At 45.7% G+C, this 12,406-nt stretch overlaps 1 protein-coding gene across 2 annotated transcripts in view; it reads right to left on the reverse strand.

Annotated features, from left to right (window-relative positions):
* Positions 1-12,406, reverse strand: part of SNX29 (sorting nexin 29) — a 370,785-nt gene that overhangs the window by 303,286 nt on the left and 55,093 nt on the right. For both annotated transcript variants that reach the window (XM_060260506.1, XM_060260507.1), the window contains exons 10-12: positions 9,914-9,995; positions 9,061-9,143; positions 15-78 (exon numbers count right to left, since the gene is read on the reverse strand). In XM_060260506.1, the coding sequence (XP_060116489.1) occupies positions 15-78; positions 9,061-9,143; positions 9,914-9,995 (229 nt within the window). The remainder of the gene's footprint in view (positions 1-14; positions 79-9,060; positions 9,144-9,913; positions 9,996-12,406) is intronic.

The raw sequence follows: 12,406 nt of genomic DNA on the forward strand, positions 1-12,406 counted from the left end.
TACAATCCTCTTACCTGCTCTGCTCTTCAAGTTCATGCTTTCGGGTCATCATGGCCACAATGGCTTGCCGAAGCTCAGCTAAGGAAAACAATGGGGGGGGGATAAATCTATTATTCTTATCTGTTGATAGACCTTTATGCCCAACACAGAAAAGCTCTTAAATTCACTCTCAAGAAACTGGAAGGGGGTGGGTAGGAGCATAAGAAACACCTCCATGACCTTCAATACACAATAAAATCCCCAAACGCTTTCAGAAATTCAGCACAATCGAGATGAAAGAATTTCCTCTATGTATCTTGGCGCTATTAGGTGTAAATTTTTTCCCACCGCACTCAGCAGGCAACCAGGCTGTTGCAGAAAACAGAGTAGCTGAATGCACTGTTAGTCTAAGACTATTTTATTTCAAATAGCTGGCATTTCACAGATTTTAGTGGAGCACCTGCCATACAAATGAGGGAAAGTGCGCTTGGAAAGAAACACACCTCCAAACGTGTCTTAAGACCCTCTGGGGTGTTATTAATTTAAACACTCACCGTGGAAGGTCAAAGATTAAGTAAATTTAGTTTGCAACCATTTCTTGAGCGAGAGTCAGAATGTGAAATAAGCTGCTTCTCAGAGACCTTCCAGTTCAAGACCTGCTGTTGGAGAGCTTTTGAATATATTAGAAAGGGGCAAGCTCAGAAAGTCCAGTATTTGCATGGATTATTCTTCCTTTCCTTCTGCTCATGAAAAATGTTAAGACAACAGACCAGTGCAGGGGTGGCCAAACTTGCTTAACATAAGAGCCACATAGAATAAATGTCCGATGTCTGAGAGCCACAAAACATGTCAGATGAGGGAGGGAGGGAGGGAGGGAGGAAGGAAGATGGGGAGAAGAGAGAGAGAAGTAGAAAGAAAGTAACTTTAACTTTAAATGCTTTCTCCAAGCTGCCAGCTGGCTTGGCTTGGAGAAGTGATGTACAGAAACAAGTGCCTTCTCCAAGGCAGCCGATTTTAGGTCATTTAGGTCATGGGAGGGGGGGGGGCTTCAACAGCCACACAATATGTGCGAAAGAGCCACAGTTTGGCCACCCTTAGACTAGTGGCACATAATGTACGGTCAATGGGCAGCAACACACCCAGTCCAGGGAGTTCCTGACAACTACTAAAAAAAAATAGCAATAGCCTAAGGCAATGCCTGCTCTGCCATCTCATTTTCTAAACTGTAAATTGTTGTGAATGCCTTGACAGAAAGGCCTTACATCAACATGTTAAAATGCATGAATAATACCATTAACATTGATATTCAGGATGTTGCACTGCTTTTTTATTATTCATAACAGATCGTGAAAATAAAGCTCAAGGCAGGATTGTTTATCTTCTTATCTAAACTCACTCGGTATCCCTTGTTTTGCACATTTCCTGAATTGCCTTATTCTTTAGTGGGAAAAAAAAGCTTTGTGGCTGGGCAGAAACACTGCAGAACTTGCTGAACGGGCCAGGCAAAATTGCTGCGAACTATACATACTGGTTCAACAGGGCCTTTTTTGAGGTGGCACTGATTCTGTGGAACTTCCTAAATGTATCTGCCAGGAACTTAGTCTTTTGAGTTTCAGGCATCAGACTTTTCCCTCAAAAAAACCTCTGGCCTGCTTCTTTTAGATTGGTGTTTGTGGTCACATCCACCAGCAGTCAACTTTGTATAATGATGCATTGTACAAAGAACATGGGGAGGGACGATGGCTCAGTGGTAGAGCATCTGCTTGAAGCAGAAGGTCCCAGGTTCAATCCCCGGCATCTCCAACTGAAAAGGGTCTAGGCAAATAAGTGTGAAAAACCTCAGCTTGAGACCCTGGAGAGCCGCTGCCAGTCTGAGTAGACAATACTGATTTTGATGGACCCAGAGTCTGATTCAGTATAAGGCAGCTTCATATGTTTAAAGAAGACATTTTCTTTCATCCCGTTGACTAACCCAGATCAGGGGAAATTTCACAGCTAAATCCAAACTTTCAGCACTAACCCTTGGAAGGCACCTGGGTTTTTGTAAGGCATTCAATGCAAAGACCACCAGCAGAACGATCACTCTTTTCATAAACTAAGGTACATTTGCTAGACTGTATGTCTGCAAAAGGAGCCAATTATTTTTTGCTTGAAAAGAAAGAAATACAACTGTATTCCCTTTCAATTCACCCAGGCTGTAACCACTTCCATTGAAAATACAGTCACTGAAAACCACTTGTTGCTGCATGCCTTGTGGTCTTCTACCACACTGTGCTTTGTATTATATAGGGATGGTCATGACCTTGGAAAATGCGGTTCGGTTTGCGGTTAGTGGTGGACCCACGAACTGACCCATGGACCATCACAAACTAAAAAAAGGCTTCATACGAACTGAACAGGTTAATGAAATTTGTGATGTGGTAGAATGGCCCACTAGTGTGTGAGAGACACCAAACTCACAGGGGATCTCTGGCTTACTCTCCTCTACCAGCCCTCCGGATCTGGTGAGGATTGGGTTTATGGAGTCTAAGTTATGGCTCCTCAAAGAAGGTGCCACCATCCTCTACTGTTTCCAGTGGAGGGAGGGGACTGCAAAAAAACCCCAAGGACAATAGAAGCCTTGCAGAACAGAATCAAAATCCCAGAGAATCTCTGCAGTAAAAACTGAAGGCGGGGGAGGGCATTTTTGTCAGCCCAACAAAAACAGTGCAATGTACACTGAGACCACCTGAGACCCTAACCCAAACCAGCATGCAACCAGGTATGCAGACATGATAGCTCAAAGTTCTGAGATGGCTCAAAGCCCTGAGTCCAACCTTGACAGCCAGACCCCGAAGGGTGCAAAGACATATGTAGATATGGCAGCTCAAAGCTGAGTCCTCCAGAAACCCAAAACCCAACGCTTACCCACAATGCTGACAACCTCCCCCTGGGCTGAAACATACAACCAGTATTTGAAGGACTGACAGAAATGCAGACACCCCCAAAGTTTCAAAGGGGCCTCCCCAAAGTACCCCCATGGCAGCTGGGAAGGTCTACACTTCACACACTTGATCTTAGCAAAAGGCCGAGAAGCAATCTCATAAATGTGGGTACTCAGCTGAGGAATCCACTAGCTAAGGCTTACACACACACACAGAAGTGTAGGGCCCCACCAGTCCAACACTTTGTCACACAGTGGTCAAAACACCAGGTGCCATCAGAAGGTCCACAAGTGAGGCCAGGACACTATAAGTCCCCCCACTGCTGCCCCCCCAAGCACCAAGAATACAGAGCATCACTGCCACAGAGAGCTCCAAGAATATGCTGTGACTAACAGTCACTGATGGACCTCTGCTCCATAGATTTATCCAATCCTCTCTTGAAGCTGCCTATGCTTGTAGTCGCCACCACCTCCTGTGGCAGTGAATGCCATGTGTTTAATCACTGTTCTGCTATATGGTAGACAGTGGTTGGTGAGATAGGTGTTTTGTTATGAGGTAGATGTCAATTCTTGAGGTAGGTGTTTTCTCATGAGGCAGATGGTGTTTGGGTTGGGTGTGGGCCCATCCTCCCACCCAAACACCAAAGGCACAACCCACAGGCTGGATCATCCAGAGAGGAGGAGAAATGAGGAGACACCCAGAGAGGAAGTGAAATGAGGCCAAAGTGAGATACTTAAAGCAGAGCCAAACTGAGACTGAACCCTTCAAAGAAGGAGGTTCTGTGGCTGGGGATGCTGATGTGGGATGCCAGTTCCCGGTTCTCGATAGTGTAAAACTGAAATCAGAACCTACCATCTGAAGCCTGGGGGTTATCTTGAATACCTCCTTGAAAATGGATGCTTAGGTCACCAATACAGTTGGCAATATTCCAAGTGAACACTGTAATCCATGCAACAGTTACCTCCAGGCTAGATTACTGTAACTTGCTCCATGCAGGTATTTCCATGGCTGGAGAATTCAACCACCACCACCCTGCCCCGTTGCCTTGGAGTTTGGGGAACAGTTTAATTGATCACTGCCACTCTGTCTCTGTTCACGAACTGCCACGAACAGCGCTAAAACTTCACGAAAGTTCCCAAACAAACTTCAGTTCCCAAACCAACTAAAATCTGTCAAGAATTTTAGTCTGTGAGCTGGTTCGTGCCCATCCCTAGTATTATATATTTGCTTTCCATTTACAGAGTTACATTGCTATGCAACACCCGGGAAGCCATTCCCTTAATAACAGAAGGGCAGCTATTAGAAGACCTTTTTGAAAACATTTTCTTACCAAAGAAACCCACACTGCTTGCACTCTTGCTCGAAAACACCACTAAGGCATTTCAAGTGTTGGCTTTAACCTTTAAAGGCCTTCACAGTCTGGGACCAACATATATTCGGGACTGTCTCTCCTGGCATACACCCCAAGGAGCATTACGCTCCTCAGGTAAAGGTAGTCCCCAGTGCAAGAACCAGTGGTTTCGACTCGGGGGTGACGTTGCTTTCACAACGTTTTCATGGCAGACTTTTTACAGGGTGATTTGCCATTGCCTTCCCCAGTCATCTACAACAGGGGTGGCCAACAGTAGTTCTCCAGATGTTTTTTGCCTACAACTCCCATCAGCCCCAGCCATTGGCCATGCTGGCTGGGGCTGAAGGGAGTTGTAGGCAAAAAACATCTGGAGAGCTACCGTTGGCCACCCCTGATCTACACTTTCCCCCCAGCAAGCTGGGTACTCATTTTACTGATCTCGAAAGGATGGAAGGCTGAGTCAACCTCCAGCTGGCTACCTGAACCAGCTTCCGCTGGGATCAAACTAGGGTCGTGAGCAGAGAGCTCTGACTGTAGCAACACATTATTATTATTATTTATTATATTTGATTAATCGCCCTATCCTGGCCAGTGCCAGGCTCAACAATCCTGGGGCCCAGGACCATTCACCTGGCCTCAGCTACAGCTAGAGCCTTTTCAGTGATAGCTCCAGCTTTGTGGAATGCATTTCCAAATGAAATCCAGGCCCTGAGGGACTTCGCTCAGTTCTGCAGGGCATGTAAAGCAGAACTGTATTGCCAGGCTTATGGATAAGCTCAGGGAGCTTTTATCTATACACTGTCCTCTGCTTCTTCCCCTGTGTCTGAATTAGTGATATAGTTACACACAATGTTCCTTCTAAGCTGTGGAGTCTTGTGAGCAAAAATGTTACTTTGTGAGCTACTGGCATTAAAGTTGTGACTACTGCATAAATTAAGTGTGCTCTGGAGTCATCCTTCCTGAGCTGAGACAAAAATGTGTGAGCTGGGGCTAAAAATCTGTGAGCTAGCTCACACTAACTCAGCTTAGAGGGAGCACTGGTTACACACCTTCTTGTCAATTGTTTTTTAATTGTATGTTTTGATTTTAATTGTTTTTAACCTGCTTATCTATGTTGTAATCAGGGCTTTTTTGTAGCAGGAACTCCTTTGCATATTAGGCCGCACCCCCCTGATGTAGCCAATCCTCCAAGAGCTTACAGGGCTCTTAGTACAGGGGCTACTGTAAGCTCCAGGAAGATTGGCTACATCAGAGGGGTGCAGCATAATATGCAAAGGAGATCCTGATACAAAAAAGCCCTGCAGGCAAGCACAAGACTATACCAGTGTCCAAGTCAGCCCCACGCATCCATGCCCCTGTCCATTGCCAGCACTGAAGCCATCCAGGAAAGGAAAGGTCCCCTGTGCAAGCACCAGTCGTTTCCGACTCTGGGGTGACGTTGCTTTCACAATGTTTTCACAACAGACTTTTTATGAGGTGGTTTGCCATTGCCTTCCCCAGTCATCTACACTTTCCCCCCAGCAAGCTGGGGACTCATTTTACTGACCATGGAAGGCTGAGACAACCTCAAGCTGGCTATCTGAAACCCAGCTTCCGCTAGGATCAAACTCAGGTCATGAGCAGAGTTTAAGACTGCAGTACTGCAGCTTTACCACTCTGTGCCAAGGGGCTCTCATGAAACCATCCAAGGAGGGCCATAGATTGGCTGGGTCGCCTCTCTAGATATACCTGGAGTCTTATATTCAAGGAGAAAACTCCTTCCTCAGGAGAACATTTGCACTGAGTTCTGTCATGGTTCTGAGATGTTTTAGGAGCCATTTTGGATGGAAAGCAGGTCATTAAAAAAAAAAAAAAGACACAAACCACCACCATTACCCTGTACAAAATTCCTTTAAAAATGCTCACATTTTTAAAGAGTTAGGGGTGGGAAGTGTTCCATCCACCCTGAGCCAGAGGTGGTGGTACAGACATCCTTTGATAGTCCTTTACTAGTCAGCAGTGACCAGGTAAATGCCCAAAAGAACCAGTTAAATCCACTCTGATTTCCAGTTGGACACTTTCTTTACAGGGAATTAATTCTAAATAAAGGATATGTGAGTGAGCAATATGCGCACCCAGCTTCATGTGACACTCTCCTCCAAAGCGAATCATTAGCTTTAGTTTTACCATCGACAATGTCAATGTTTATGTTTAAATCAACTCTCAGCCTAGCTGGAAAGAAGGTTAAATATCACACACTGAACTACAGAATGTTTTAAGTTTAAAATAATTGACTAGCAGAACACACACAGGCAAGTGAATGCAAGAACAATTCCTCCCCCTACTGGGAACCAACATGTTTGCACCCTATATTTGTACTTTAAAAAGTGTTTGTATAATTAAACAAGCGGAATTCCCACACACCCAGAAGAAAACTTTTGCTTTCAAAATGGGAATTCTTAATAGGAGAGCTAATGTTTATGGAGGAGAGGGGTTCTTGCCATGTTGTTTAAAAATTATAACAGAATGCCGGCTACTTCACTGTTTTCATTTATACCACTTTCAGTTGTTATCTAATGACTTCCCATTTTGCTGGTGTTTTTATTTAGAGATGTTGTTGTTACTCACATTGAATCCCAGCTGTGCTGGGCAAAAGAAGTAACCGATTCAGAGATTATAACCAACTGTGGTTCACTCCAAACTAGGAAAATCTTCAGTTTCAACATTGAGTACGAGGGGGAAAGGAAGGGCGAGAAACAAATGACACTGGGGAATCTTGTGTTTACGGACTGACTCAACTAATCTGCATTCAGACCTCACAAATTATGCACATAACATAAGAACATAAGAGAAGCCATTTTGGATCAGGCCAATGGCCCATCCAGTCCAATACTCTGTGTCACACAGTGGCCCCAAAAAACCCCAAGTGCCATCAGGAGGTTCACAAGTGGGGCTAGAAGCCCTTCCACTTTGCCCCCCCCCCACAAACACCAAGAATACAGAGCATCACTGCCCTAGACAGTTCCAACAATATGCTGTGGCTAATAGCCACTGATGGACCTCTGCTCCATATTTTTAACCAATCCCCTCTTGAAGCTGGCTATGCTTGCAGCCGCCACCACCTCCTGTGGCAGTGAATTCCACATGTTAATCACCCTTTGGGTGAAGAAGTACTTCGTTTTATCCATTTTAACCTGACTGCTCAGCAATTTCATTGAATGCCCACGAGTTCTTGTATTGTAAGAAAGGGAGAAAAGGACTTCTTTCTCTACTTTCTCCATCCCATGCATAATCTTGTAAACCTCTGTCATGTCACCCCACAGTCGATGTTTCTCCAAGCTAAAGAGCCTCATGCATTTTCAACCTTTCTTCATAGGGAAAGTGTTCCAAACCTTTAATCATTCTAGTTAGGGGAAGTGATGGGGCTTTGGCTGGGGTAATGGTGATAGTGTTGGGAGTAGAATCTGGGAGACCTGGGTTCAGGCACCCACTCTGCCATGAAAGACTGCTAGGGAACCCAAGCCCACTCATACCATCTCAACTAAACCTACCGTAAAAGGCTGATGGGAGGATAAAATGGAGGTGAAGACAAAATGGAGAGAACAACGTGTGTCACTGTAGACCCCCATTAGGGAGAAGAGAGGGGGGGGGGGTATAAACAAAATACATACTTAAATATTTTCTAATAAATCTGCACTTATACACAACTGCTGGTCACAATGAAAACTTGTAAAATTATGAGCAAAGCGCAAAAGATTGGTGAGGGACTCTCATTGTCCCTTGTGATCCTAGAACTTCCCCGGTCCCTCTCCCAAGATTCTTTAACTGGTAGGGCCGACATTCCCCAGTTGGCAGCTGAGGATTCCCCAGTTTTTTGGGCTTCCCCGACACGATGACATCACACGGAAGTGATGTCATCCTGCTGGGGACATCACATGGCGACGCTTTTGTTTTGGAGCAAAACTTTATGGTTTGATGTTGACTTACCATAGAGTTTTGCCCCAGACTCAGAGCTTTGCCATGTAACATGCCCTACGTGATGATGTCACTTCCGTGTGACATTACTGCAGTGGGGCCTTTGCGTGGGGCCCCACCCCCACTCCTCGAAGTCTCCCTCCCACTCCCTGCTGGTGCACTGTCAGAACCTGGCAGCCCTATTAACTGGCGATGCCAGGGGTTGAACCCAATGCTCCCTCTAAGCTGTGAGGTCTTGTGGGCTACTGGCATTAAAGTTGTGAGTGAGCAAATTGGCTACTGCATAAATTATTGTGTTCTGGGGCCATCCTTCCTGAGCTAAGACAAAAATGTGTGAGCAGGAGGCTAAAAAGCTGTGAGTTAGCTCATACTAAGTCAGCTTAGAGCAGTGGTGGACAAACTGTGGCTCGGGAGCCACATGCGGCTCTTTCACACATATTGAGTGGCTTGGAGAATGCATTTAAAGTTAAAGCTGCTTTCTTTCCACCTCTCCTTCCTTCCTCCCTCCCTCCCCCATCTGTTTTCCTTCCTTCCTTCCTTCCTTCCTTCCTTCCTTCCTTCCTTCCTTCCTTCCTTCCTTCCTTCCTTCCTTCCTTCCTTCCTTCCTTCCTTCCTGCTCTCAAACATCTCATGTTCATGTCTTGTGGTTCTCAAACATCTGACATTTATTCTATGTGGTTCTTACATTAAACAAGTTTGGCCATCCCTGGCTTAGAGGCAACACTGAACTGAACTTGGGGCCTTCTGCATGCTCTGCCACTGAGCCACAAGTACCTCACCCATTCGTTCACATGCATTAAGCCTGAAAAACTTTTAAAAACATGTTTTCTTCCAACTTGGGTTATTACTTACCGACTGTCATGGCTTCTGGCACTCTGGTTGACGGCAACAGCTCATTTAAAGGGTTCTCTTGGGCACGAGGGCTAACTTTCCCCCTGTTTTATTAAGTTAAAAATAAAGCAAACACTATTGGCGGAAGAAAAGAGAATACTGGATTTCCAAAAACACTGGGCACAATCCACGTGGTGGCTCTCACAAAGGCAAAAAAGGCAGGATAAAAATTTTGTACAATGAACAGGTACAGTGGTTGGAGCATCAGACTGTTTATTTCGATTTCTACTCTGCCCCCCCCCCCGCGAGCGAGCTCAGGGCGGATCACAATGACGATATGCAACAATATAAACGGTAACTCAATGATGAAAACAGTTAAAAAGCATAAATCAAAACAGGTTGCACTATCAGAATGTAAGAACATAAGAGAAGCCATGTTGGATCAGGCCAGTGGCCCATCCAGCCCAACATGCTGTGTGTCACACAGTGGGCAAAAAAAAACCCCAAGTGCCATCAGGAGGTTCACAAGTGGGGCTAGAAGCCCTTCCACTTTGCCCCCCCCCCAACACCAAGAGTTAATGTGCAGTAGTCTCAAAAGCTAGAGCTTCTAGGCCATTAAAGATCTTCTCTATCTGGGCCACATAAAGATGGAAGACTTCAGCAAGGACGCCCACTGCCTCATCCAAAGGCCTGGCGGAAGAGCTCCGTTTTACAGGCCCTTCGGAATGGTAGAAAAATCCCATTTACAGGCCTTCAGAGACCTGCTTATTTTCTAGCGCAGAAACAAGATTTCTTCCTACAAAACACATTTAACTGTTTGAGCTGGGTTGGGGGGTTTTTAAGTAGTTAAATAATTATCTAATTGGCTGTATACCTGTAGTGCAGCTCAGCATCCCTCCGATCCAATTCGACCATGAAATCGATACCTTCATGCCCATCACCGTTCTCCAGGTTATCTAAAATTGTATGCAGATATTTAGAAGAAATTATAGCATCGATGCAGCTCCAATCCATGAGGAAGTCCCTCTGGGATGATTCCTAATCTTGAGGAGGAACGCTTTGATACATTTAATTAAATATTGTAATCAAGGAAACCAGCTAAGGGGAGGGGAGGGGAGAAGCGGGCTGAGATGTGCCTGTTACTGAACATCTTTATTTAACACTGACACGTCGTTCGCTCAGAACAAAGAATACTGGTGATCCCCAGCTCAAAATCTGGTGGTGATCCCTGGCCCCAAGAGCAGTCGGCTGCCCTCAAACAAAGCCAGGGTGTTTTTGGCCCTGGCTCCAACCCGATGGAGGAGAAGGAGGAGGAGAGAAAGGAAGAAGAAGAAGAAGAAGAAGAAGAAGAAGAAGAAGAAGAAGAAGAAGAAGAAGAAGAAGAAGAAGAGGGAAGAAGGAAGAAGGAAGAAGGCGACGAAGAAGGCGACGAAGAAGAAGAAGAAGAAGGTGACAAAGAAGGCGACGAAGAAGAAGAAGAAGAAGAAGAAGAAGAAGAAGGAAGAAGACGAAGAATACTGCAGATTTTTACCCCGCCCTTCTCTCTGAAGCAGAGACTCAGAGCAACTCACAATCTCTTATATCTTCTCCCCCCACAACAGACACCCTGTGAGGTGGGTGGGGCTGAGGGCTCTCACAGCAGCTGCGCTTTCAAGGACAACTCCTGCAATAGCTATGGCTAACCCAAGGCCATTCCAGCAGCATCAAGTGTAGGAGTGGGGAATCAAACCCGGTTCACTCCAGATAAGAGTCCGCGTACTTAACCACTACACCAAACTGAAACACTCTTCCAGGTGAGATCTGGGCCCTGCAGGACTTGGTGTAATTCCGCAGGGCCTGTAAAACAGAGCTGTTCAGCCAGATGTATGGTTGAGGTCAGTGATGGCTTTTTTTTTTCCTCCACTATGACTCCTCTATCTGTTCCCCTCCATCCCCCACCTCCTTCTTACCACAGGGTTGAGATATTAGATACCTCCCCCCCAGGGCTTTTTTTTGTAGAAAAAAGCCCAGCAGGAACCAGTGGTCATTTCATAGGGTGGAAAAGGTACAGGAGCTCAGTAGCATATCTCATTTAAATATGCTCCGGGATCTGTGTGCAGCGGGGAGAGAACTCCCCACTGAATGCAGACCCTTGTTGGAGGATCAGGAGTTGCGCTCCTGTGAACTCCTGCTGAATTCAAGCCCTGTCAGCAACCCATTGGTGTATTAGGCCACACCCCCTGATGTCACCCTTGTTTCAGAAAATCATTTGCATATTAGGCCACACCTCCTGACACAAACCAGCCAGAACTGTGTTCCTTGCCTCCCCCTGAGAACTGGTGTCATCGATTATTGCATTATATTTAAATATAAAAAGGGAAAGGCAGTCCCCTGTGTAAGCACCAGTCGTTTCCGACTCTGGGGTGACTTTGCATCACCATGTTTCCACGGCGGACATTTTATGGGGTGGTTTGCCATTGCCTTCCCCAGTCATCTACACTTTCCCCCCAACAAGCTGGGTCCCTATTTTACCGACCTCGGAAGGATGGAAGGCTGAGTCAACCTTGAGCCGGCTACCTGAACCCAGCTTCTGCCAGGCTCGAACTCAGGTCGTGAGCAGAGAGCTTGGACTGCAGTACTGCAGCTTTACCACTTTGCACCACAGGGCTCCCTATATTTAAATATGAGAATGTTTTGAATTGTGCATTATGCCTATATGGTGCTACCCCACTCTGAACCCATTTATGGGGGGTGAGCAAGTAGAAGTCCAATGAAATTATTATTATTATTACTTATTACAACTTATTATTTCTATTCCGCCCATTCCCCCATGTGGGGGCTCATAGCATACAACGTAAACAGTAATAAAATCACAATAAAATTACAATCATAATAAAACCAGTTACAACATTTAGTAAAGTACAACAGGATGGTCCAGCAGGAGGACATAACAGAATGGTACAGCAGAATGGTACCGCAGAATAGCACAGAAGAATAGTACAGCCGTACAGAAGTACAGTATAGTAGGGGAGGCCAACCCACCCCTAAATAAATGGATGTTTGTTGACCATATTTTCCCATGAAACTCTCTTTGGAGCTCGGCGCGGCACATAGAAGCAGCATGACAGAACCAGACTTCCTCAGTAACGTGCCCTGTGTACAAGCACAGACGTGCCCACGTGCACACAGCCTTGGCTGTCTCAAAAGCTGATCTCCCGGAAATATTACTGGCCTCCAGGGAGCTACTGGACTTGAACCTTGCTTGTCTACCGCAAATGAACCCAGCTACCCGCCTGAAACACACACAGACACACAAAGAGAGAGAGACGAACACACACACACATCCCTTTTTGATCTCCTCCATCAACACAATGCAATCATAAAGTGA

The sequence above is a fragment of the Heteronotia binoei genome, chromosome 20 (genome assembly GCF_032191835.1).
Source record: "Heteronotia binoei isolate CCM8104 ecotype False Entrance Well chromosome 20, APGP_CSIRO_Hbin_v1, whole genome shotgun sequence".
Classification (NCBI taxonomy): Eukaryota; Metazoa; Chordata; class Lepidosauria; order Squamata; family Gekkonidae; genus Heteronotia; species Heteronotia binoei.